Raw genomic sequence first — 25744 nt, 5'->3', positions numbered from 1 at the left:
TTACATAAACATTTTTAATGTTCTAGATGAAAAGGATGGTTTGACCCTCAGCCTTCGAGAATCACAGAAACTCTTTCAGAATGGAAAAGAAAGAGAGATAGAGCTTGAAGCACAAATAAAAGCACTAGAGACTCAAATACAAGCATTAAAACTCAATGAAGAACAGGTAAATATTTTATCTTGGTTATTTATGATAAAAGTTATTTATTACAGTGAAAAGTTTAGTTACTTAACTTTTGGTCTGGTAAGACTAAATTCAGAAGACCTTTGAAGTTTATACCTTCTTCTACCCTAAACCTGCTATTTTTTTCCTTACTTTGGGGAGGAATGGTGCTTCCATCCATCTAGTCACTGATACACCAGAAATCTGGAGAATACCTCAGCTACTCAGTTCCCTTTCATCTTGTCAGTTAATGTTCCTGTTTCTATCCACGTGTTCCTAATTTGGGATTTTACCATCTATTTCAAAAGTCTCTTAACTAGTCTCTAGTCTTATTCCTTCTCCAAATTCTCTCTTATGGCCATTGGCATAATCTTTGTAAAATACAGTTCTGATTATGTCTTTCCCTTATGTAAAGCCTTTCAATGATCCCACTTTACTTGTGGGACAAAGTATGGCATCAAGATAACCATCTGATCCTTGCTTATCTTCTCTTACTCTCCTCAAACTCAACAGTCTGTTTATTGTTTCTGTATGTACTTGTATGTGCCGTCTCTTCTCTCTGGAATGCCCTTTCCACAGCACCCTGTTATTTGATTAAGTGGCCCCTGTTCACTGTTTTTTTTTTCCCCAAGTCTCCCCCACTTTCTTCCCCAAGCAAAATGATCACATCTATTATAATAGACCTAGAATATTTTGACGGCAGGTATGAGCTGCCCTCATCTTTGTTGCCCCACCACTTAATTAAGCCCAGTGCCTGGCACATAATAGGCAGTCAGTATATGTTGAGTGAACATTATTGTTTAAAATGACCTAACCTGTATATATTTTTTTCTCATAAATATTTCCCCACACCTGTTCTGACACTATCATGACTGTAGCTTTATGATGTATTCCGAAATTTGGTAAACAAGGGCTACCCTTAATATTAAAATTTTTTTAGCTCTTTTTTACATTTTCTCTTCTAAATCTTATAAATCAGCTTCTCATGTTTTGTAAAAAAAAATCTTGTTGGGATTTTGATTAGTGAGGCATTGTGTTTACCATTTTATAGACGAATTAACTAGGTCTTGGAGAGGTTAAATTACTGGCCCAATGTTACAAACCTAGTTATTGACAAAGCACCAGAACCTAAATTTTCTGACCCCAATAGACTTGCCTTTAAAGCGGGGGTGTCCAAACTGCGGCCCGCGGGCCAACTTCGGCCCGCAATCCATTTTTAATTGGCCTGCAGCAAATTCCAAAAAATATAGTTAGTTTACTTAAATAAACCAGGTGAGGCAATACATACTTCACCTCGAGTGAGTCGCCCGCCTGTTTGTGTATTTTACCGCATTTGGCCCTTGGTAAAAAACGTTGAAAAAAGTTTGGACACTCCTGCTTTAAAGCAAGTCTATTCTTTGATTAGCGATCTTGATTCTTTGATTGATGAGTAGCCATTTGATTGATGAGTAGCCATTCTTTGATTGATGAGTAGCCATTTGACTATTGGAAAATGTTGCCAGTCATTTGTAGCCAAGCCTGTTGGTAGGTGATTTATGAAAGTAATACCCATTTTGGAGGGGGGAAGGAGGGTAGATAAAAACGAAAGTGACTATAAAATAGGGACCTTGGTTTTGGATGAGATTTGGGGCTGGTTCTGAATATGTTTTAATGGAAAAATTTAAACAGTGTTGTCTCATGTCTGGCTCTTCTCATTCTTCAGGTCTTAACTAAAAAAGGCACCTTTTTGGAGAGGATTTCCCATTCACCTCTATCTAAAGTAGCCTGTATCGCCATATTCCCACTCCTCTTCATTATACCATATTCTATTATTCTATTTTAAACTATCTGAAATTATCTCATCTTATTATTTGTTATTGTCTGTCTCTTCCCGCCAAAAAGTAGTAAGAGTTTTGACCTTGCCTGTCTTGCCATCATGTCCTTATGTGCTTAGAACCCTGCCTGGCACAAAGGATCCACATTATTTGTTGAGCAAATGAATAAATGTCTTAAGTAATTAAAATAGTATTAGAATAAAGTGGCAATCTCTGGATTAGAATGAAGAATAAGCTTCATTAGAAGTTTTAATTTTTGTGTGTAATCTAGATCTTTTAGTAAAATGAGACTCAAATTCCAGTCAGCAGAGTGCTGGGCTGGGGGTCGGGGCTTCCCACACAATACCAAGCAATTCTCAGACACCACAGGGTGTCTAGGAATCACCAATTCTGACACTTATTTATACCAAATTCAGATACCACTTGCAATCCTAGATAACAACCTGTACTTCTGACCGACTGGCTGTAAATCAGAGGTTCCCACAACTCCTTTGCGTACCATTAATTTGTTAGAGCCTCTCACAGAAGTCAGAGAAACATTTTACTTACTAGATCACCACTTATAAAAGGATATAACTCAGGAACAGGCAGATGGAAGAGATGCATAGGACAGAGTATGGGGAAAGGGTACCGAGTTCCCATGCCCTCTCCAGGCATGCCACTCGCCCTAAATCTCCACGTGTTCACCAGCCAGGATGCTCTCTGAAAGCTGTCCTTTTGGGTTTTGATGGAGGCATCATTGTATAGTCATGGTTGATTAAATCATTGGTTATTGGCAATTAATTGAACCTCCAGCTCCTCTCCCCTCCCTAGAGGGAGGTCGGGGGTGGGGCTGAAAAATTCCAACCCTCTAATCACCTGGCTGGCTCTATTTGTAACCAGCCCCATCCTTAGGTGAAAAGTCACCTCATTAATATATCACATTTTATTACACTCAATACTTTCAAACTTCACGAGTTTTGGAAACTGTGAGCTAGGAACTGGATGAAGACCAAATATATATGAGAAATATGACCAAATATGTATTTATCATAAATCACAATATCACTGTAGATTATTAGCATTTAAAAATTTTTGAAAACTGATGAAGTTATTAAATAGTTGAATTACTTTTATGTAGTAAAAGGTTATAGCTTCGTAATCTTAAGTTAGTAATTGCATTTGTCAAAACTAGAGTAGCATAAATAAAAAAATAAAAGCAACAGAATCACCAAGTATATTGGTTTCTTATTGCTTCTATAACAGATTGCCACAACTTTAGTGGCTTAGAACACAAATTTTGTTATCTTTCTGGATGTCAGAATTCTGATATGGATCTCACTTGGATAAACTCAGGGTGTTACCAGGATGGTGTTGCTTCTTGAACGCTCCATGAGAGAATCCATTTTCTTGCCTTTTCCAGCTTCAAGAGACTGGCTACCTGCGTTCCTTGGTTTATGTCCCACTTCCATCTTCAGAGCCAGAAGACACTGGTTCTGACTTTTCTGCCTCAGTGTTCCTCATTTAAGGACCCTTGTGGATACATTGAGCCCACCTGGATAATCCAGGACAATCTCCTTATTTTAAGGCCATCTGATTAGCAACTTGAATTTGGTCTGCAACTGTAGTTTTCTCTTGCCATGTAACATAACACAGTAACAAGTTTCAGGGAGTAGGACATAGACAACTTTGGGAACCATTATTTAGCTTCCTACACCACTATTTTGCAGCTGTATAACTTTCAAAACTTTGTAGTAAATGACCAATGACAGTTTTTATCAGTCTTTCCAGAAGCAGTTGTCATTTTTCTATGACCTAACAATTGGATTACCCCCTCACCCCCACCCCCTGCCACTTGGCTTACAGAGCAAAGTGAACAGGTTGGGACTAGTGTAGTAGCAGCAGGTTCCTCACCGTGTATCCACATTGCCATCGTGCGTCACAACATCATCTTTCACTCTTCTCCGGTAACTACAGATTTCTTTTCTCTCAGTGAATAATGTTTGCAGTAACCACGGGCCTGGAGGACCCCAGCTAAGGGAAGTCTTAAGGAACTAGAGCCACCACGGGGAGACCTTTTCTTCTCTACTGTCATTGAAGTATGGTTGAGTTTTAGAGTTCAAGTTCCTAAAAAAGAGCACAGTGAAAATCCTATAAACACGGGTATCTGTGTCTATTTACTAGATGATGAAGAAGTCCAGAACCACTGAAATGGCTCTGGAGAGCCTGAAGCAGCAGCTGCTGGATCTTCATCACTCAGAATCCCTTCAGCGCACCCGAGAGCAGCATGAAAGCATTGTGATGGGCCTCACCAAGAAGTATGAAGAGCAAGTGTTGTCCTTACAAAAGAAACTGGATGCTACACTCACTGCATTTAACGAACAGGTTGGGATGATTTCAAATGAGCACCTATTGTCAATAAGTAAAGCTGGTTATTTGTTTGTAAGTGACACTTTGTGGTTCTTCATACAGAAATTTTGGATGTTTGCAGTATGTTTTTGATTGTGAGTAAAACTTTAAAGGCAAAGTGTTTGATCTATGAATGTGCCCTGAAGGCCTGATTTTGGAAATCCTGCCTCTTGTAGGATGTGTTGAGTGCTTTCTCATTTCTCACATCACTAGTCCTTTATTTGTAGAGTATTTATGCATATTGTTCATATTGTCCTAGAATCAATCCAGACTGAAAGGAAAGAGTGTTCTTGGAGCTGAACTGAATTTGAGAGGTTGTCCTGGAAGCTTAACCAGTAGAAACCCTTTCTTGGGTCTCCTAGCATTTGGTAACAGATCCATCATTAAGATTGTCTAGAAATGGTTCTTGATAAAGGAGTTAATTTTGATAATAACAAAATAAATAAAATAGGGAAAATATGATCTAAAATCACTGAGATTTGAAAGTTGAACATATGTCACAATTTTTATTATTTTTGCCCCAAGGGGAATAAAATGTTTTAAGCTGATGGTGAGTCAGGCAGTGGGTCTGCTTGCGCTCCAAAACCCTAGGTAATCATTTGAATGAATAAAATGTCAGAGTACATTTTTCTTAATGAATAAAATGTCAGAGTACATTTTTCTTAATGTAATTTCAGAATTAATTTAACCCAAAGGAAGAGAAGAAGAAAAATAAGATGTGAGGGTATGGAAAATTTCACTACATGTAAAATTCATCCTGATTTGGGTTGTTATTTCTTATTTATATAGCTGACTCTAAATTTTTCCATGATTTAGGTAGAGCTATATAAGATTGCATTATTGGCAATAATAACTGGCAATAATAATTGCTTATATATCATTTTATTTTTCTGTGTTTATATGAGTTTTTGTTAGATTTATTTTCCTAAATGTGTATTTTTTAATATATAAAAATATTGGTAATCAGTGTGGCGGATATATAGGGGTGGAGAAAGACAAAGGCTGTCCCAAATTATTGAACATTTACTTTATACACTATTTAAATAAATGGAATTTGAGATATAGTTTTATTATCTTTGGCTGTGTTTGGGTAGCAGCATTAAAGTTAGTTGGACTCGGAGAGTTGTCCTCCTTGGATCATGAGAGGAAGGGAATCTGGTGGCTTTTCCATCCTGGATGATTTGAGGATCTCTCCATTCTCTGCTGACTTAGACACAATTACGTAGGAGAGGGCTGGAAGGAATAACTAGTGTGTTTAACCCCTGTGCTCACTCTGTTCTCACCACCCCCACTTTGCCCCCTTTAATAGAAGAACACTAGATGGGAACACAGAACAAAGTCTTGATTTTGTGCCGACTGGGCTGCAGACTCCTGAACTATAAATTGAAGGTGTTGATTAAAATCTTTTCCACTGTTACATTCTGTGACTATTTTTGTTTTTTAACAGAGTATAGCACTGATGTTAGCCTTTGCACATAATTGCATAACTGCTTTGCAAAGTGCTGATTCCAAAGTGCTTACAGTTTTTTCTTTCTGGGGATATTTCTTACAGTGTCCCTTTTGTGTTGTCAATTTACTGTCAGTTGTATTTTTAATGAATTTTCAATCCATATTATTTCGGAATCCAAATTGAAGTTCTTGATTCAAAGGGTACTGTGAAAATCAACCAGGAGCTAGGGAGATGCCTGCCTATAATCAGAAAAATGCGAGTGTGTTATACACAGAGAAGGTTTTCTTATATAACTGGTAACCATACATAACATACATAACTACACTCTGCCTCCTGCCCCCCTTTTTCTTTATAAACGTTTTGAAGAGGAAATATGAAATATTTCCCTTTCAGTTAAACCTTTCCTCACTACCTCCATTCAGCAGATTACAAAGAAAAGTAAAACAGTTTTTGAAAAATAGTAGCAAAGTACAGATAACTGGATCATTTAGCAGATGAACTTGAGTAAGTTTGCCAGTGTCTCAGTTCTGAGTGGCTCTCGTGTAGTCACACACAACTGTGTATCTATGTACTATGTATTGTATGTACACAATGATAATGGAGTAGGTGTTCATACATAGTGACTTTAGCTAATTACAGAGGTCCTTAATCTGGCATCTCCTTAGGAATCTGGTCACTGGGCTCCAGCAATGTGATGAATCCTCTGAAATTGTGAGTATGATTTCCTCTTGGGTCTCCTTTGAGAAGACCCATGAGCTTATTTAGATTTTCCAAGAGGTTCAGATTTTCCCTTGCATAAAGTTGAAAATCACTGCTTTATGAAAAACACATTCTTAATGGAAAAGAACTACACTTGTAGACTAATTATATTATTTCATCTGTTCAGCAAACTTTTATTGAACAATAGCTAATAAACATCAGGATGTAAACAGGCTTTATGTATATTTAACTATATTTCAAAGGACAAAATTCAACATGGGGACTGTCTGATTTAGTAATCCATGATATAGTTGTTTTTTTTTGAATGTCTATGTAATTAGTATATTTTGAGAAATATACGGCTTCTGAAATTATATTATTAATTTAGTGTTTTCCTTAAGCCAATAGCTTTTCTGGGTAGAAAGGGTTGTATACATTCACAACATATTATAACAGTTCGTTTTACTTTGGCTGAGTTCCTCTTGGGTTTTTTAGTGTGTCAGAGAAGATGAGACGAAATGAGCTTCTTGGAGCTCATTGTGTTCCTAGAGTGACAAAACTCTCTAATTGCAAAGTATCTCCTAGACTCTTTTCTCTAAACTGCCTTCTCTCTCTCCCATTCATAGAAGTAGCATGTGAAGATCTCCGATTATCTCCTTGATGGTCTCCTTGATGGTGTAAACCTTTCTTCATTCTAGCCTTCATTTGAAATCTTCCTTTTTTTTTTTTTTTAAAGATTTTATTGGGGAAAGAGAACAGGACTTTATTGGGGAACAGTGTGTCCTTCCAGGACTTTTTTTTTCCAAGTCAAGTTGTCATTCTTTCAATCTTAGTTCAGCTTCAAGTTGTTGTCCTTTCAGTCTTAGTTGTGGAGGAGGGCGCAGCTCAGCTCCAGGTCCAGTTACTGTTGCTGTTGCTAGTTGCAGGGGGCAAACCCGCAACCTTGTGGTTGAGAGGACGTGCTCCAACAAACTGAGCCATTTGGGAGCTCAGTGGCAGCTCAGCTCAAGGTGCCGTGTTCAATCTTTAGTTGCAGGGGGCGCTGCCCGCCATCCCTTGCAGATTCGAGGAATCGAACTGGCAACCTTGTGGTTGAGAGCCCACTGGCCCATGTGGGAATCGAACAGGCAGCCCTCGGAGTTAGGAGCACGGAGCTCTAACCGCCTGAGCCACTGGGCCGGCCCGAGATCTTCCACTTTTGATGAAGTCATGTACTTTGGTTTCTACGTCATGACCTTCACCTGATCTATTTCCTATCTTTTCTTTAATTTGATATTTAAGGGCTCGGCTTTAAACACTTTCTGTCGCTAAGGGACTTTCACAAACCTCTGTGTATGTGTGTGGCCTAATCCTCATTTTTCTGTGCACTAAAAATCACTTCTCCTTGCTCCCGTGGATTCAGCTGTTCTCTCTTTATCACCACAGTTGTTCTCACTCCATCGTAAAAGATGTCTGCCTTTGTCAGTCTTAAACTGAGTGTTCTCACTCAAGCGAATCAGAGAAAAGACAGAACCATTCTTTCAGTTTTGTTTTTTGGTGTGTCAACTGCACAGTTTTATGAGTATATCCTGAACTTCTCAGCAGGAAACAACATGCACCACGCTTCTCAAGCTGGCCTGGGAATCAGCAGCGGTGTGCCAAGAGGTTTGCACTGCTGGGTAAACGTGGACGAGTTTCCAAGAGCTTCATTTTGCTCAAAAATTTGGTAGAAAAAATTTAAAGCAAACATGGCTACAATATGAAATAGAATACAAAATTCACATGGATTTTTAAGTAAAAATGGGAGACTTCAAGAACCCCTTTCCTCGGTTTAAGGATATTGTCCGTAGCCTTCAGAGGTATCCGTGAGGCATTATTGGACTTTAGGTTGTTCTCTGGCTCAGGCCCCAAATGCCTTCTCTCTGTTTCAAAGCCTTTTCTTGATATTCCTCTTATTATTTATTTATTTATTTATTTATTCCTCTATTCCTCTTACTTATTTCTTCAGGCGTTTTCAGATAACTAACTAGTTACCTTAATTTACTTCTCTGCCTCTTCCATGCTCTATATTTACCTAGAATTTAGCCTGAGCAGCCTTTTTTGAATGAGAGGGGGTGATTTCTTCTACCCGGGCTCAGGATTCCATTGCTCATTACTCCCAAACACCTTTTGAAGAAACTTGAGTACATGATACACATGCTCCATGTTTTCTATATATCCCCATACAATTACACACACACACACACACACACACACACACATGCATTTATCCTGTTTTGTTTTTCTTTGCCATTTATTTTTATTCATTTATTTTTAAATTTTACGTGATCTCATTTTTTTTTAACTTTTATTTATTTAAGTGTGGTTTTCCAGGACTCATCAGCTCATCATCGTCAAGTAGTTGCTTCAGTCTAGTTGTGGAGGGCGCAGCTCACAGTGGCCCATGTGGGGATCGAACTGGCAACCTTGTTGTTAAGAGCACCATGCTCTAACCAACTGAGCTAACTGGCCGCCCCTTTAATCATTTGTTTTTAAGTTTTGTTTTGTAGCACATACTATATGTAAGGCACTGCATAGGCACCTGCAAGGAGACTATTAAGAGAAATAAGACATGTAAAAGGTAGAAAGTAAAACATGAGAGAACAGATCAGGCTTAAAATAAATTCAGAAGAGGGAGAGATTATTTTGGGCTGCTCAGAATAGAATCAGCTTTTGGCTGTTTAGAGTGAGTTTCCATGTATTTATCTCTATCTTTACTGTCCTGGGATACAAACTCCGTGGTTCAGAGTGGTCTGCCTAACTATGTATACGTACACTTATACTAACAGTGTAAAACGCAAATAAGAATGTAGCACATCTCCTTTGGCTTGAATAAAATCTAATTTTAGAATAAGTGTCTTGTGAATGTAGAAAGAACAGAAAGGGACTTCAGAAATCATCAAATTCAACCTTTCTTAGCATAATTACAAAAGAAAAAAACAGATTGAGAAGTTGACTCGTCCAATATCATGTGACTGTTCTCCTGACTCCGAGTTCCTTGCGCTTAACCATGTAAAAGAAGTGGTGGTGCCATGTGATGATTTTATATTTGACTTACAATCCAATTATGTATTGTAATTGTTAGTTTAATATTTAATAACTGATCATAAAAATGACTTCTTGAATACTTCTTTCTGTTTAGGAAGACATTTGCTGTCATTTGAAAGATCAGGTGAAACAACTGGAAAGAAATCAAGAAGCAAGCAAATTAGAAAAAACTGAGATCATTAACAGATTGACAAGAAGTCTAGAGGACAGTCAAAAGCAATGCGCCAACTTGTTGCACTCAGGTGGGTGTCTGTTTGGACTATTGTATCCCACAGACGTCTAGTCTAATATGCAGAGAGAACATAGTAGGATCCGTGAATTACAAAAATCCAGAAAAGATAGAAAAGATCATTGGTGACAACTTTTTTTAACATTGTTACTACATGCATACAATAATCTTACTACTCAGGGATAACTTGTTAACATGAGTTCATTTCCTTCAAGTGAAATGAATACACACATGCATAGACAATCCCTTGTTTCTGGACATAGTACATTTTCAAAAAATATACCAAAGCTGAATGTTTAAAAATTGAACAATAAAATACATGTTATATGGTAGGTTCTAGCTTCTAAAACTCAAAATGATTATGAAATTCTATTACATTTTGCTTTTTAGACTTGATCTTTGATCATGTAGTTCTGACATTTTGTGTAACTTATTTAATTTTTTTTTTCCTTTCACAACGAATAGCCCTTTACCTGGTCAGTTGAAGCCAGTGAGTGACATTTTTGTTATGCTTAAGATTTCTCGTATGGTCTCCATGGTATTAAGGTTGAGAACATGCTTCCTATCATTAGTTTCAGCAGTACTTTTATTTCCTATTAATTTTTATAAAATAGCAGTAGAGTAAAAGGTAATAAAATGATCAAATGTTTATACAAACACTACCATACAGACAAAATTGCCTTGTTTGTGAGTGAGTAGCTCACACTGTGAAAATAGCTCAATGGTTTTTTATTCACTGATATATGAAAATCACATTTTGGTATATAAAGTCAATTCTGACTGTTGGTACAATATGTGTAAGAGTGGGTTATTCAAAAGTGGAAAGTTCTAAAGTCAAAGACTGTTTAAAGTTCTAAAGTCAAAGACTGTCTAAATATATGTGTGTATAGGTTTTGGTGGGGGCAAAATTTGGATCATGCTCTGTTTGGGTCCCTCCTCCCTGTTTAGTTTTGTGTCCTTTTGTTTCACATGGCATTACTTAGTGAGCCTTTCTCCTCGCCATTAAAGGCTTTAAAAATATGATTTTCTTTAGTTGCATAATATGCCATTGTTCCTTTGCTTAACCATTTCCCAGATGCTCATTTTCTTTTGAGAAAAACCAATAAAGTCCCTTTTAAATGGGAACCTCTCCTAGTGCATTTAAAATATTAAGATACTAAAGTTTCAGAAACAGAATCCTAATAGGCTTCTTTCATATCGTGGTGGTGGAATAAAAGCATTGAGGAAAAAGCTAAAGGCAGCAAGATGTAGTTTTATTATTAGAGGGCAGAAATGGGTTCCAAAGAATTTATGCTTTGGATTTCCGGGAGTTGGAATATTGTGCTCCTACGAAAGGACTTCTGGAGTGTTAAGGTCTGTAGACGTGACTGAGTTGATTCATAGCAAGGTCACAGCCGTTACTAAATCTTGGAAATGTCTGGACCAAGCCTATGCCTTTTGGATTCCACTGGCTATCCCTTTGGGTTCCTGAAAAGATAATGAAAAGGTAATAAAGCAGAACTCCCCCTTCGCTAGCCTCAGTGAATTCACGTTCTTCTGTCCATCATAGGTGCTTTGGCCCTTGACGTTTGGTGTGTTCTGTGATTCTTTCCCCCGTAGGCTCAGTACAGGAAGTGGCTCAGTTACGGCTCCAGCTGCAGCAAGCACAGAAGGCACATGCTATGAGTGAAAACATGAACAAGGCTTTGCAAGTGAGTGTTGCCCCTTGGAGGAGACTCTGGGTAACTGGATTATGTTACTTTTCTGAACCTTGGATTTCTTTATAGAAGAGGTGGCTGGACCATCTCCACACCAGCCAGGAGAGTTGTTCACAATTTCACCCTCACAGTTGGGTAGTCAAGCCCAGGTCTGACTAACTGCAGAGCCAGGGCTCTGCCCCCTCCGACCAGTCTGCCTGCCACCTCCTACACATGGCATGTCCTTTCATCTATGGGTGTGTCCCAAAGATAAGGTTATCTACAAGTTTGGGAAACCTACAGTTTAGCTGCAATTCTCTCACATCCTTCTCCAGCACTACTCGCATTTTCTGCTGGAGGGAGAGGAATATGCCAGAGGAAGAGGTCCAGTGCTACCTCCACTGGAAAGAGGGATTTTGCCTTTTCAACACTGGCAGACTAAAACACGTTCTTGGCAAGGCAGACTACTCTGTCCTCTACTCTAGTAGGTCAAAAAGTGCTGCCACTGGCTTCTCAGCTCAAGGACACTTTTCATGAAGGACAAAATGTAAGCGAGGGAGGTGTGAGAGAAACTACCTGCATTTGCCTTTTCATTCGTTTCTTCATTTCTTCATTCAGTTTGCTGGGAAACCTGATACGTGCTGGCCTTTATAAAGTTATTTTAAATGTGTGCGAAAATGTATTTGAAGAAGTGTTTCTGCCTTCTGTTGGTCATTAAAATGAATTTTGAGCCATAGATAGAATGACCGATTCCTTCTCCTAGGAAAAATAATGAAAACGACTTTCAATAATTTTGTGTTTTAGGAAGAATTAGCAGAACTAAAAGATGAAATTTCTCTCTATGAATCTGCGGCAAAACTAGGAATCCTTCCAAGTGACTCAGCAGGAGAATTAAATACAGAGCTCACTGAATCATATGTGGATTTGGGTATTAAAAAAGTCAACTGGAAAAAATCCAAAGTTAAGAGGTATTGAGAAAATAGTTTACTGTAGAAGAACTGACAATAATATTACAGATGATGACTGGTAAACAAGTAGCGCCAGGCATGAAATGATGAGCTGACCAGGGGTTCTTGAATGTGGGACAGTATGTTCTAGTAACACCTAATGAAGTGTAAATGTCTGACATCAAAATGAACAGAGACCTCAGGAATTGGTAGTGTGCTGTCTTCAGCTCCAACAGGCACATCAGTTTCAGTAAGGTAAAAAATGATTACTTTAGTTAAAATATACAAAGTTCTGCAACTGAGATTATGTATCTGTTTTACTATTAAGGCAAAGCATATTTTTATTATGATAGCACTCTGTGTTGAAAGCAAATGCCTAGCATTTATCAATGGTATATGAGAAAATGTGCATTAATTTTCCCTAGGAACCTTACTGTGACCTTACTTTTAAAACAGGGATTTTGTCTTTTATATCACTGCTTAACAGATATTTTAGCAATCTCATGAAAAGGATTACTTTATTTTCCCTCCCAGGGAGTGATGCGGAGGGAAGTGATGGTGGTAGAGGAGGGAGCAGTTAGATATTATTAAACACTTGAAAGATGAATGGAGGAGAGGATGTACGTTTTTGAAGCACATGCTGTTTGGAAGGTGTGATGCAAGGCTCTGGGAGTAGAGTGCAAAAGATGAGATAAAAACGCCCCCTTCTCTCCGGGAGCTTACATTTTATTGTAAGCTCGGGGAGAGGGAGACATACTACTTGTAAGCAACTAATTGCTATGTGCTAAATGTTATGCTTGATGTACAACGGGGTATTTATCCTTTTCTCTACTGGTGTGGGATACGATGAGAGAGGTGGCGTTTTGGAAGAGATTGCATTCTGGCTAAGGAAAACCTTTCTCAAATGCATTTGGCCCATGTTACCACCATCCTGTTCATAACTGAAGACTCATTTTACCATCATTATTGTTTAGTGAGAGTGTTCACTACCTGTTGTGTTTCAGGTGTCATGCAACTAAACACAAGTATGTAAATAAATCTCCTGAAGGGTTTGCTCTACAATAGGTTTTAGAATTTAGGTGTCTTCGTACTATAATTCCATGTTCAAAACTGTAAGATGAGATTCAGTCAATTGAAAACTCCAGTGATGGGGCAGTATTACGAAATAAGATGTTACTGTAGTGTAGTAAGGCTCCATTTATGTTGAGGTCAGTCTTTAGGGACTCTCATCTCCAAGATCGCAGCTACAATCCAGAAGGAAGCAAAGACGCAAATAGCAGAATCCAGATTACGTGATGTATTTAGTAGGAGCCACCATCAGGCTCTTATCCCAGTGCCACATTGACTTAGATTTATTTGCACACTACGAGTTATCTGATTTCCTAACCGATGGAAGAGTAGCTGGGGCAGGGGGTTGGGAGAGGTATTGCTGGGCTTTAAGCCAGACAGCTCAGCCTTAGCCCAGAGAGAACTACGGGAACACAAAGGGCTGGGGCTGCTGGTCCACATTAGAACCCCAATCCTGACCCCAAGTTGTCCAAAGAAGCCTTCAGCTTGGTTAGTTAATTAAAGTGAAAGAGGATGTAAGCATTATATTTTTCCAGACAGATTTACATAAAATATTTTAAAGTTAAAATGTAGTCGCCTGGAAAATTTACTCTTGTGATTGCCTCATTTCCTGTTAATGCCAAATTAATTCTAAGGGGCTAGTGGAAAGAACATGGTCTTTAGATCCAGATTTTGTTTTGAGTCATAGTTTTGCCATTTATTACTACCAGCTTTATGACGTTGGGCAAGTTTCTTTTCTGAGCCTGTCTTCTTCTCAGGCTTTTTCTATTAAGTGGATTAGAGCATATACCTTGGGAGTTAAAGTGAGCATTAAAATAGATAATGTAAGGGGCCTCCTGTAATACGTTCTGGCACATACCGGGCACTTAACCAATTACAGCTAGTACTATTATTAATATTTAATAGATGATTGGTTAAAATATACCATTGATCAGATTTTACATTAATCCATTTTTACTTCAACACATACTTTATAAAAATTCTTGATCCTTATCTCAACCTTAGAAAAACAACGGATCCATTCTTATCATTTTAAAGTTGGGAAAACGAGCTCAAAGAGCTTCATTCTTCTGACCAAGAAGACAGACCATTGGCAGTAGAATCAGTACTTGAACCCAAAACTTTACTGTCATGCAGTAAAAAAAAAAAATCTGTTGGTTCATATCTATATGACAGTCAAAGCTTTTGGCCTTAAACTTCATTCTTCTTTATGTTTTGTATTTTAGAAGATTAAATATTTAGTTTATGCCAAAAAAGATTTCTTTCCAATAGGCTGTGACTTTAATTTGTGCCATAATTAGCCTGGGAATTGGCTCAATAATCATATATATATACGTACTTTTCAAGTCGACTGACTTCATCATGATGTCTACTAAAATGTATTCTATTTTTGCCCTTCCTATTTAATTAGTACTCATAGCCAAAATCCTACAGCAATTTAAAGCACATTCCCATAATAAACCTGAGACATCACATCATTATTCTAATAAAAGGAATGCCTGCCACATTCAACTGGGAAAGTGGAGAATAACTGAAATACAGAATGGGTATTCATTAAGACTCAGTGAGAACAATTTCCATAAAACTCAAGATACGGGAAGAAAGGTTTACCTTATAGCCATCCCACCCACCAGCAGTTTAATAGCGAAGAATTCCATTTTGAAGAAAAAGTAAAAATATTTATTCTTAGATCAAATGAGAGGCGATATAGGAGAGAAGAGATTTGTACCTTTCTTCTGCGGTACTGTGATTCTTAGAACAAGAGGAAGCGGCAGGTTTCCCAGTGTTGAAAATTTTCTTGACTTGAGCTGCTTTCAAATCACTGACGCAATTAGTGGCTCCAAGCTTTGATTCCCAACTACTACCTCCCTCAAGCTACCGCCTAGTAAATTTGAAGGATTTAGCCTCCGTGTTCTATTTCACATTCATGGAATTTGAGTAGCTAAATCTGCATGTAGCTTACAGACAGTTTCCCCTCTCCCTTATTATACTTGGCTGCGAAGCTCAAATAATAAACATTGAACAAGTGGAATGCCGTTTCCCTTTGGTCTTCTCAGCAGGCTTCATGAGATTGTACAGTTTATTTGGATTCAGGGGAACCAGCTTCCACAGGGCTCAGTAGTGAGCCTTATGCAGAACTGATCACCACCGCTGCCTTTTTCCTTTTGGGAAAGAAGACAATTATTTTATTAAGCACTTTCTTTGCTCTCTGTCTTGGCTCTCTCTAGGAGTACATGATGTGCTATTTCAGTGGTCAGCATTGAGTAAAGAAAGAAATCAGGGATGCATCATTTGTTAACCGAGCAAAATAAGTATTCTTCTTCATCATGTCTTACAGCACAGGCATTGTAATGTATGCATTGTAATGTATTTTACATTTCTTACATAATTATATCTCTATTTCTTGTATGTACGTATTCAGTTTCTATTTCTATATAAATAGAGATGGTTTAAATAGGTGAGATTTTTATATATAGACATATTTATACTATATATATAATACAAAAGTGTATATTGATAAATATGTAGCATATTACAAGTTTTTTTTTAGAATGTTAAAAAAACTAATATTTTTTTCATTCTCTCTGTACATGAGTGTATACATACAATACACATATTCTATATATACATTCTAATATTTAATTTGGAATCATCTGAAACTAAAAAACATTAAAAATTTTAACTTAGATACTATTATTTACTTCTTCTTTTAAGAAACAGACATTCATTTTTTAGAACAGTTTTGGAACTACAGAAAAATTAATATAGCACAGAGAGTTCCTATATATTCTGCACCCATTTTCCCCTATTGACGTTCCGCATCAGCATGTACCATTTGTTACAGTTAATGAACTAATGTTGATACATTATCATTAACTAATATCCATAGTTTATCTAGATGTCTTTAGTTTTTTCATGATGTCCTTTTTCTGTTCCAGGATCACGTCCAGGATACCATATTCCATTTAGGAGAGTCATTTCCTTAGAGTTCCTCTTGAATTTCCTTGTTTTTGATCACCAAGGAAGTTTTAAGAAATATTGGAGTGGTCAATTATTGTGTAGAAAGCCCCTCTATTGGAATTTGATGTTTTTCTCATGATTATGTTTTCTCATGTTTACATTTTTCTCATGATTATGGTTTTTTTCATGGGTTTTGTGGAGGAAGACCATAGACAGGAGATTCCATTTTCATCACATCATATTAAGGGTACATATAATACCATCGATATTTATTCTTTTCAAACGTCACTTTCTCTTTTATTATGGAAAAGAGAAAATACAGATTAAGAAAAACAGGAGACAATCAAAAGCACCCAAAATTTAATTTCACCTCCCATGAAGAAAACCACTGTTAACATTTTGGTATATAACTTCCACATTATCTGTTTTGATGTTTCTAAAAGAAAGAATAATATAGAATATACTGTTTTATAATGTGTCTTTTAACTTAATACATCTTGGAAACTTTAGATGTCAAGTAAATATATATTTACTCATGGATATGTGGATGAATGAATTACATTTTAGTTACTAAGACACTGTTTAAATACTTTAAATGATAAATATTGCAATTTTATTATTCATGTAGCCAGGTTGTTATTCATGTCTTTGATTATTTCCTTAAGATGTGGATGAATATTCTTGCTAAAACTTATGCACATATATGAGGCTTTTGATACATGTTGCTAAGCAGCCTTTAGTTTATGTTATTACCCACATCGTGACAGCATCTATTTCTCTGTACCTAGCCAGTGTGGAGAGTTAGTACTTTTTCTGTTTAAAAGTTTTATGTAGTTAGATCCATCATTCTTTCCCTTTATTTCTTGATGGTATTTTTCTAGTACTTTTTATCATTTTATTTTACTTTTTTAAACCTTTTAAAATTGTTAAATATAAACATACAGTGCATGAAACATAAGCTTAATGAATGATTTTAAAGTGAGTAGCCGTGGAACCACCACCCAGGTCATGAAATAAACATTTCCGGCAATTGCCTATATTCCTCTTTCCAGTCATAACCTTGAGGTTAACTGCTGTCTTAACTGTTATGGCAGCCATTTTGGTTTTGTTGTTGATGTTATCCTTCTAAGACCTAAGTATTCATACCTAAATGCTATAGGTTAGGTTTACCTTCATATAAAGGGAATTCATACATTAGGTGTTGGTGCTTGTTTTTCTTATCTTCTTTTAGTATACGTGCTGCCGAAGCGAGCACATTTTTCTTATTTTCTTCCGCAGCTCGATTGAGATATATTTCACAAACCATAAAATTCACCCATTGAAGTATACAGGTCATTGTTTTTTAGTATAGTCTCAGATTTGTGCAATCATCTCCACAACCAAATTTCAGAACATTTCAGTATCCCACAAAAGAAACCCCATACCAATTACCAGTCATTCCCCATGACCCCTTCCTGCCCTCACAGCTCCAGGCAACCACTAATCTACTTTCTGTCTCTATCGCTTTGCCTATTCTGTACATTTCACATAAATGGAATGATATAATATGTGGTCTTTTGTGATTGGCTTACTTCCCTTTGTGTCTTATATCAGTACATTTCATTTTATAGCCAAATAACATTTCATAAATATACCACATTTTGTCTATTCATCAGCTGATGGACATTTATTTGGATTATTTCTCCCTTTTTGGCTATTATGAATAATGCTGCCATGAACATTTGTGTATAAATTTTTGTGTGGACATGTGTTTTCATTTCTCTTAGAGATATACCTAGGAATGGAATTGCATTTTGAGGAATAGTCCAACTCTTTTCCAAAGTGATTGAACCATTTTACATTCTCACCAGCGATGTATGAGGGTTCCCATTTCCCCTACTTTGGTAATTTTCTAATTTGTTTATTATAGTCCTCCTACTGGATGTGGAATGGTTTCTCATTGTGGTTTTGATTTGAATGATATGGTTTTGATTTCATGGTCAATTTTATGGTCGAACATCTTTTCATGTTTATTGACCATTTGTATATCTTCTTTGGAGAAATGTCTATTCAAATCTTTGTCTCATTTTAAAATTGAATTTTCTTTTCATTGTTTAGTTTGAAGAGTTTTTTTTTACATATTCTGAATACCTGTCCCTTGTCAAATAAATTATTTGTAAATATTGTCTTTTATTCTGTGGGTTGCCTTTTTACTTTCTTGATAGTATCCTTTGAAGCACAAAGGTCTTTTAATTTTAGAAAGTCCAACTTATCTTTTTCTTTGGTTGCTTATGCTTTGGGTATCTAAGAAACCATTCTGTACTTCATGGTCCTGAAAATTTATACCTATCGTTTCTTCTAAGAGTTTTATCTCATATATTAGATCTTGATGATAGACCTAATATATTTTTTTACACATGATGTGAGGTAGGGGATCTAATGTCATTCTTTGACATGTGGATATCCAATTGTTCCAGTACCATTTGTTGAAAAGACTGCTCCCACTAAATTGTTTTGGCACTCTTGTTTATTTCTGGGCTCTCACTGAGATCAATATTCCAGTTGATCTATATGTCTGTCCTTATACCAACACTACTGTCTTGATTGTTGTAGCATTGTAGTAAGCTTTGAAATTGGGGAATCTGAGTTCTCCACCTTTGTTCTTTTTCAAGATTATTTTGGCTATTCTGAGTCTCTTGTATTTCCATACGAATTTTAGGACCAGTTCGTCAATTTCTACAAAGAAACTGGCTGGATTTTGAGGTGGCTTTCATTGAAGCTGTACATCAAATTTGGGAATGTTGCCATCTTAACAATATTGTCTTTTGATCCCTGAATATGGGATGTCTTTCCATGTATTTAGATCTTCTTCAATTTTTGTACCAGTCATCTACTTTTGTAATTTTGTGGTTTTTAGTGTCTTAGTCATATAAATCTTTTGTTAAATTTATTCCTACGTATTTTATTCTCTTTACTGGGTTGTTTTCTTAATTTTCTTTTCAGGTGGTTCATTATTAGTACATAAAAAATACAATTGATGTTGTATATTGATCTTGAACCCTGCCACATTGCTGAGCTGAACTTATTTATTGGCTCAAAAAGTTTTCAGTGGACTCTGTAGAATTTTTCATATTCAAGATCATGTCATCTGAAAATAGATATAGTTTCTTTCTTTCTTTCTTTCTTTCTTTCTTTCTTTCTTTCTTTCTTTCTTTCTTTCTTTCTCTTTCTTTCTCTCTTTCTCTTTCTCTCTCTCTCTCTCTCTCTCTCTCTCTCTCTCTCTCTCTCTCTCTCTCTCTCTCTCTCTCTCTCTCTTTCTTATCTGGATGCATTTTATTTCTTTTTCTTGACTAATTGCTCCAGCTAGAATCTCTAGGACACAGTGGAATGTAAGTGGCAAGAGCAGACATCTTTGTCTTTGCTCCTGATCTTAGGAAGAAGTAGTCAGTCATTCTCCATTAAGTATGACTGTTAGTGGCGGCGTTTTCATAGATATGGGTATTCTTTAGATTTTCTTCACCCAACATTTTGTTTGTGAAACTCATGTTGTAGCATGTACGTATGTGTGTGTGAGAGAGAGAAACATCTTCATATGAATATTTTACAGTTTATTGTCCTTTATATTGTCCATAGATTCTTAAAGTTATTTCCTGGTACAACAGGCATACATTTCTGTTGGGTGTATTCTCTTCTGTGCATACATAGTTCAGGATTTAGACTGGTTTGTGCAAGTTTAAACACAGAATTCAGGATTTCTTTCTCTGGTTCTTTTCTCTCCAGGAGCCTTCCTGCACTCTCTTTATTGCTGGTTTTCAGCAATTTGATGTTGATATGATTATGCTGGTTTTCTTAATTTTTTGTTTCCTGCTTGAGATTCATTGAGCTTTTAGGTTTTATGGCGTTTAGTTTTCATCAAATAGGAAAATTTTGGTCATTTTTCAAATATTTTTTCTGTTCTTCTCTCCTCTCCTTTTCTGAGATTTTAGTTACAGTTAAGTTAGAAAACTTAACATATTTATGTTTTAGTCTTCTTTATGTCTGTTTAATTTTGTAGTTTTATTGCCATGTCTTTGTGTCTACTGATCTTATGTAGTGTTAAATATGCTGTTAATCTCATCCAGTATATTTTTCATTTCTGATTTTGGAATTTTTTTGTTTCTGTAAGTCCAATTTGGGTCTTTTTTATGTCTTCATTTCTCTCCTCATTGTGTATATGCTTTTTTCCCCCCTATGGACATATGGAATATATTTAATTCTGTTGTCTGTGTCATTGCTGGGTCATTTGCTATTGATTGATTTTTCTCCTTATTACGGTTTATATTTTTTTTCCTGCTTATTTGCATATCTGGTAAATTTTGATTGGATGCTAGACATTTTAAGTTTTATGTTTTAGATGTTGGATTTTACTGTATTTAAAAAAGAATAGTTATTCTTTTTCTGTAACACACTTTAGTTACCTAGAATCTATTTTATCCTTTGAAGCCTTTATTATAGGCTTTGTTAGATTAGGTTACAGCAAACTTTAACCTGGGGCTAATTTGGCCCCATTACTAAGGCAGTATTTGATGCTCTGTGAATTAGGCTGTCTTTCTACTATGGCTCATGGAACACAATAGGGATGGATATTCCCATCCCTATTCTTTTCCTGTGGTTCTTTCCCTGGCCTTGAGGTAATTTCCTCTCATTCATACACTGATCTCTAGAGCTCTCTTCCTGTTTAGCATCCTTTTCCACAGTATTTCCCTCCTCAAATTCTAGCCATTTTGTCCTCCCTAAACTGAGCTCTTTGCAATTCAGTGAGATTGCTGGGCTCTGTTTGGGTTTCCTCTCCCTGTGCTACAGCGTGGCAACTCAACTCTCAAGGTGGGAAGCTATAGCATCGTAGGGCTCACCTTGTTTATTTTTGTTTTCTCAGGGATCACTGCTTTGCTGCCTGTTATCTGATGATTGAAAATCATCCTTTCATATATTTTGTTTGGTTGTCTCATTGTTTAAGGCAGGAAGATAAATCTGGGTGTTTTAATTCATTATGGGAAGGAGCAGAAATTCTCATTCCAATTTTGAAATTTATTGAAACTAAAGTGGGGATTAAATTGCTTTTATTTAATTTTTTTTTCCCGTGGCTCAGATATCCACTCAAACTTATATTTTAGTACAAGAGATGCAGAAATTGTTGGTTAAGATGGCTAGCAGTTACTATTTTTTTCCTCCTTTCCTTTTGTGTTGTTCCTCTTAGAGTCATAAAGGACAAGCATATACATCATGTAGTTTACCAAAAACAAAGGTGCATGCCATATTGAAGTTCACATGGCTAAACTTTCAATGAGGTAGCAGAACTAAGCTTAACAGTGGTCTTCGTACGCATAAATGTATTTCTGTATATGGGAACATAGCTAAAGTGATATCCTTGTATATGACGAAGCTTAAAATTGTTTTTGAAATACTAATATCGAGTTGTCACAAAGTATGATCACCATTGTAGTTAGTAGCTTTTGAGGAGTAACCATGCTTGATTTGTTACTTGATTTAATTTTACTTATGGTAATTTCTCCATTAGCATTGTGCAGCAAGAAGACCCAAATGAAGACCTTTCCAAAGAGGAGATCATTCTGAATTTGAAAGCAGAAGTGCAGCGCTTGCTGGGTAGCAACGCAGTGAAGCGTCGTCTGGTGTCTCAGTTACAAAGCGATCTCAAAGGCTGTCATCGGAAAATTGAAGATCTCCAACAAGTGGGGAAAGATGAGGTTGAGGTTCGTGGAGTTCGTAGGGTTAAAATGCTATTTTTAAAAAGCTTAATAAAGGAAACGCTTACAATTTTACATTTAAATGAAACCTTCATCTTTCAGGGGTTCATTTGACTTTTTGAGAAGTCAAATTTAAAGAAGGACATGCCATTTAGAGGAATATATTTTCTGGTTGCTCTTGGCACTTAGTAAATGAGATGCCAGTTAGATAAAATTCCTTTACCACAAATCCAAGGAACCATTCTACATAATAAGGTATCTGCATTTCCTCAAGATTGGCTTGTACCGACAGTACTCTAACATCTAGTTCAATTCTCCACTATGAAATCCTTTAGCATGTTATCCATGAGGTTTCCCTGGTCCATATTCATATAATGAGAGTCATTCTATGTAAGGAAATTCATTGTATAGTGTTGGTGTAACAGGTGGGAGAGGCACAGAATCAGGTTACGTCAGAGTCGTTGAAATCCACCTTTCTATCCTTCAGTCAGTCTCCTTTATAGCTGAGGAAAATGATTCTGGAGGACTTTGTGACACTTCAGAAGTTACAGAATCAATTTTTTGGCAAATTGAAACCAAAACACTTGACTAATAAGTAAATCAAGGTTGTACTATCACAGAGATCTTTAGGGTTGCCCTCCTTTAAATAGCTGTCTTTTTGACCCTTCCGTATTTCACCAATTTCAACCCATCTGTATTCCCAATAAAAAATAGTGCATAGAAGACCTTGTAACTAAAAGGAGAAGGAAGGGGGGAAATTCATGTAGATAGTGTATTCTTTTTCCTCCTGGATGGAAATAATTTTTTACTTCCCATTTTAGTACTGATCCTTTTCTCCTGATCCTTTAAACTAGGAGTTGTGTTCATTAAAACAGTCCTATTAAAGCAGAGGATGCAAGATGTTCTACAATGCTTATTATAGAATTTTAATTGTGTCTAATTCATTTTCCAAAAATAGTAGTGTGTTTTACTGTTAAAGGCCTGCCCAGTCTGGTTGCCACTTCTAAGTAACTATATTTGATGAGTTCAATATTGATTTCAATATTAACAATCAAATGAGAAACATTCCCCCATCCCCCCATGCACATCTGACGTCTTTAAATCAAGCTCTTTTAACTGTTCCCAAATGTTTCTTGAAAAGGATGAGAATGAAAGCTTGTGTCTCAATTTGTGTTAGATCAGGGTTGATTTGTTTAACTATTTTGATGAGTAGGCTAAGATTTAGGAGAGTATGAACCTGATTTTGAGTCTGAACCTGAGTTCCGGTATATTGGTACTTGTTTTACAAGGTCTGACAATTAAGTTCACCAACTTGCCACCGTGCTCTTACATTGGCAGCACTATACAAACAGCTAAGTAAGGTTTCATAACCTTGGCATATCAATGTCTCACAGCTGTGTTCATGTCAACGTGTGGTGGTGTCTTGCTGAGTGGCATTCATTATTGTTGTTGCATGTTTTTTGTGTGTCATCGCGAGAATGTCTGAGCTTGAATTAGAGCTCAAACAAACATTAAGTTTCTTGTTAAATTTGGTAAGAGTGGAAGAGAAATCAGGGACGTTAGTCCAAGTTCATGGGGATAATGCCATGAAGAAAACGACAGTGTACAAATGGGTTAAATGTTTTTCTGAGGGGTGAGAATGTGTCACTGATGAAGAGAGGTCAGGGCAGCCAGTAACAAGCAGAACTGACGAAAACATTGCAAAAATTCATCAATTTGTGCATCACAATCATCAGCTGACTGTGAGAAGCATAACAGACCAAGCAAACATTGTTAGAGAATCAGTTAGGAAAATCTTAACTTAAAATCTTGGCATGAGAAAGGTGTGCGCAAAAATGGTCCTAAAGGAGCTCACCAATGAACGAAAGCAAAGGAGAGTCGAAGTTTGCCAAGACCTTTTGGAGAGGCAAGGTGATGTTTTGGGCCATGCTATCACTGGTGATGAAACATAGGTGTACCAATATAACCCTGAAACAAAGAGTCGAAGTGCACAATGGAAGTCAGCCAATTCTCCACAACCGAAAAAGTTCGAACCAAGAGTCCAAATGATGTTGCTAATCTTTTTTGATGTCAGAGGGATTATTCATTATGAATTTGTACCAACTGGACAAATAGTTAACTAAGTTTATTATTTGGAAATGCTGAAAATGCTGCGTGAAAAAGTTAGACAAAAATTACCTGAACTTTTCGCCAACAATTCATGGCTCTGACATCACGACAACGCACCAGCTCACAGGTCACTGTCTGTGAGGTAATTTTTAGCCAATAAACAAATAACTGTATTGGAACACCCTCCCTACTCACCTGATCTGTCCCCCAATGACTTCTTTCTTTACCCAAAGATAAAGGAAATATTGAAAGGAAGACATTTTGATGACATTCAGGACATCAAGGGTAATATGATGACAGCTCTGATAGCCATTCCAGAAAAAGAGTTCCAAAATTGCTTTGGAATTTTGGAAAACGGTGGACTAGGCGTTAGCATTGATGTGTAGCTTCCCCAGGAGAATACTTTGTGACCGTAGTGATATTCAGCAATGATGTATGTATCACTTTTTCTGGGATGAGTTTGCGAACTTAATTGTCAGACCTTCATATATTGAAGTCACTAATGGCATTTGTCATACCGATACACTTTCACATGTGTGGCAACGATGGTGGCCGTGCCTTATGTTGCTTTTTTTTTAAGCCTCTCCCTTTGCTTCTATAGAGGACAATGGTAAAGGATATATGGAAATTATTTATACTGTTTTTGCAATTTCTTTATAAGTATGAGATTACTTCAAAGTGAGTACTTAGACTTTGTTAAAAACTTGAAAAACTTTTGACTTTTTAAAAACATTCAGACTAGAACAGATACCTCAGAAAAACCAACAAATCAATTACGGCCTGACTCTTCTACTTCTGATATGACTGTCAAAGATGATATTCTGCAACTTAAAAATGAAATTCAAGTTTTACAACAACAAAATCAGGTAATTAAAATTTTTTTCTGTATTTTATGAGAATTTTCATGGCCTCATTAAATTCAAAAGCTATAATAGAATTTTAAAAAATACAGTATGATTTAACAGACAAGTATATTAGTAGGCGATTAAGAATTCCAGGTATTTACCTGTAGTATTGGTCATGGGCAGTAGTTTCATTAGAAGTAAGTTAGTGTAAATCCAGATGCCAGTCTATACGGTAGCATGGCTAACAGGTATTTTTCCCCCTGAGCCAGCCCTTGACCAAAAGTAAAACTTTGCTTATTTAGATGGTTACTGAAGATTATTGAATTCTAATATTTATTTTAAGGCACCAATTAGCCAGTACTTCTCTCGTTAAATGTTTTCATTTCGTATATTTCCAATGAAATACAAAAATTTAATTTTTACACCTAACAGAAAGCTACTTATTAAGTAAATGATCTATGCTCTTATCAAGGCATGAAGATACCTGTAGAATTATGAAAATGATATTATGTCAGATAATGTTATAGGGTAGAGATAAAGGACAGAGTATGTTAAAAAAACAAGATTAGACTAATCAATGAAAATGATGTTATTTCCTTTAAGTAC

The 25744-nt window shown here is 36.5% G+C and overlaps 1 protein-coding gene across 2 annotated transcripts in view; it reads left to right on the top strand.

The window, feature by feature from the left end:
- Positions 1–25744, top strand: part of CEP152 (centrosomal protein 152) — an 81712-nt gene that overhangs the window by 24457 nt on the left and 31511 nt on the right. For both annotated transcript variants that reach the window (XM_081048332.1, XM_081048331.1), the window contains exons 8-14: positions 27–166; positions 4141–4341; positions 9675–9822; positions 11409–11500; positions 12290–12453; positions 21998–22190; positions 25031–25159. In XM_081048332.1, coding sequence (XP_080904458.1) covers positions 27–166; positions 4141–4341; positions 9675–9822; positions 11409–11500; positions 12290–12453; positions 21998–22190; positions 25031–25159 — 1067 coding nt within the window. The remainder of the gene's footprint in view (positions 1–26; positions 167–4140; positions 4342–9674; positions 9823–11408; positions 11501–12289; positions 12454–21997; positions 22191–25030; positions 25160–25744) is intronic.

The sequence above is a fragment of the Rhinolophus hipposideros genome (genome assembly GCF_964194185.1).
Source record: "Rhinolophus hipposideros genome assembly, chromosome: 5".
NCBI lineage: Eukaryota > Metazoa > Chordata > Mammalia > Chiroptera > Rhinolophidae > Rhinolophus > Rhinolophus hipposideros.
The sequence above is the reverse complement of the archived record's forward strand: the minus strand, read 5'-3'. Positions and strand labels throughout refer to the sequence as shown.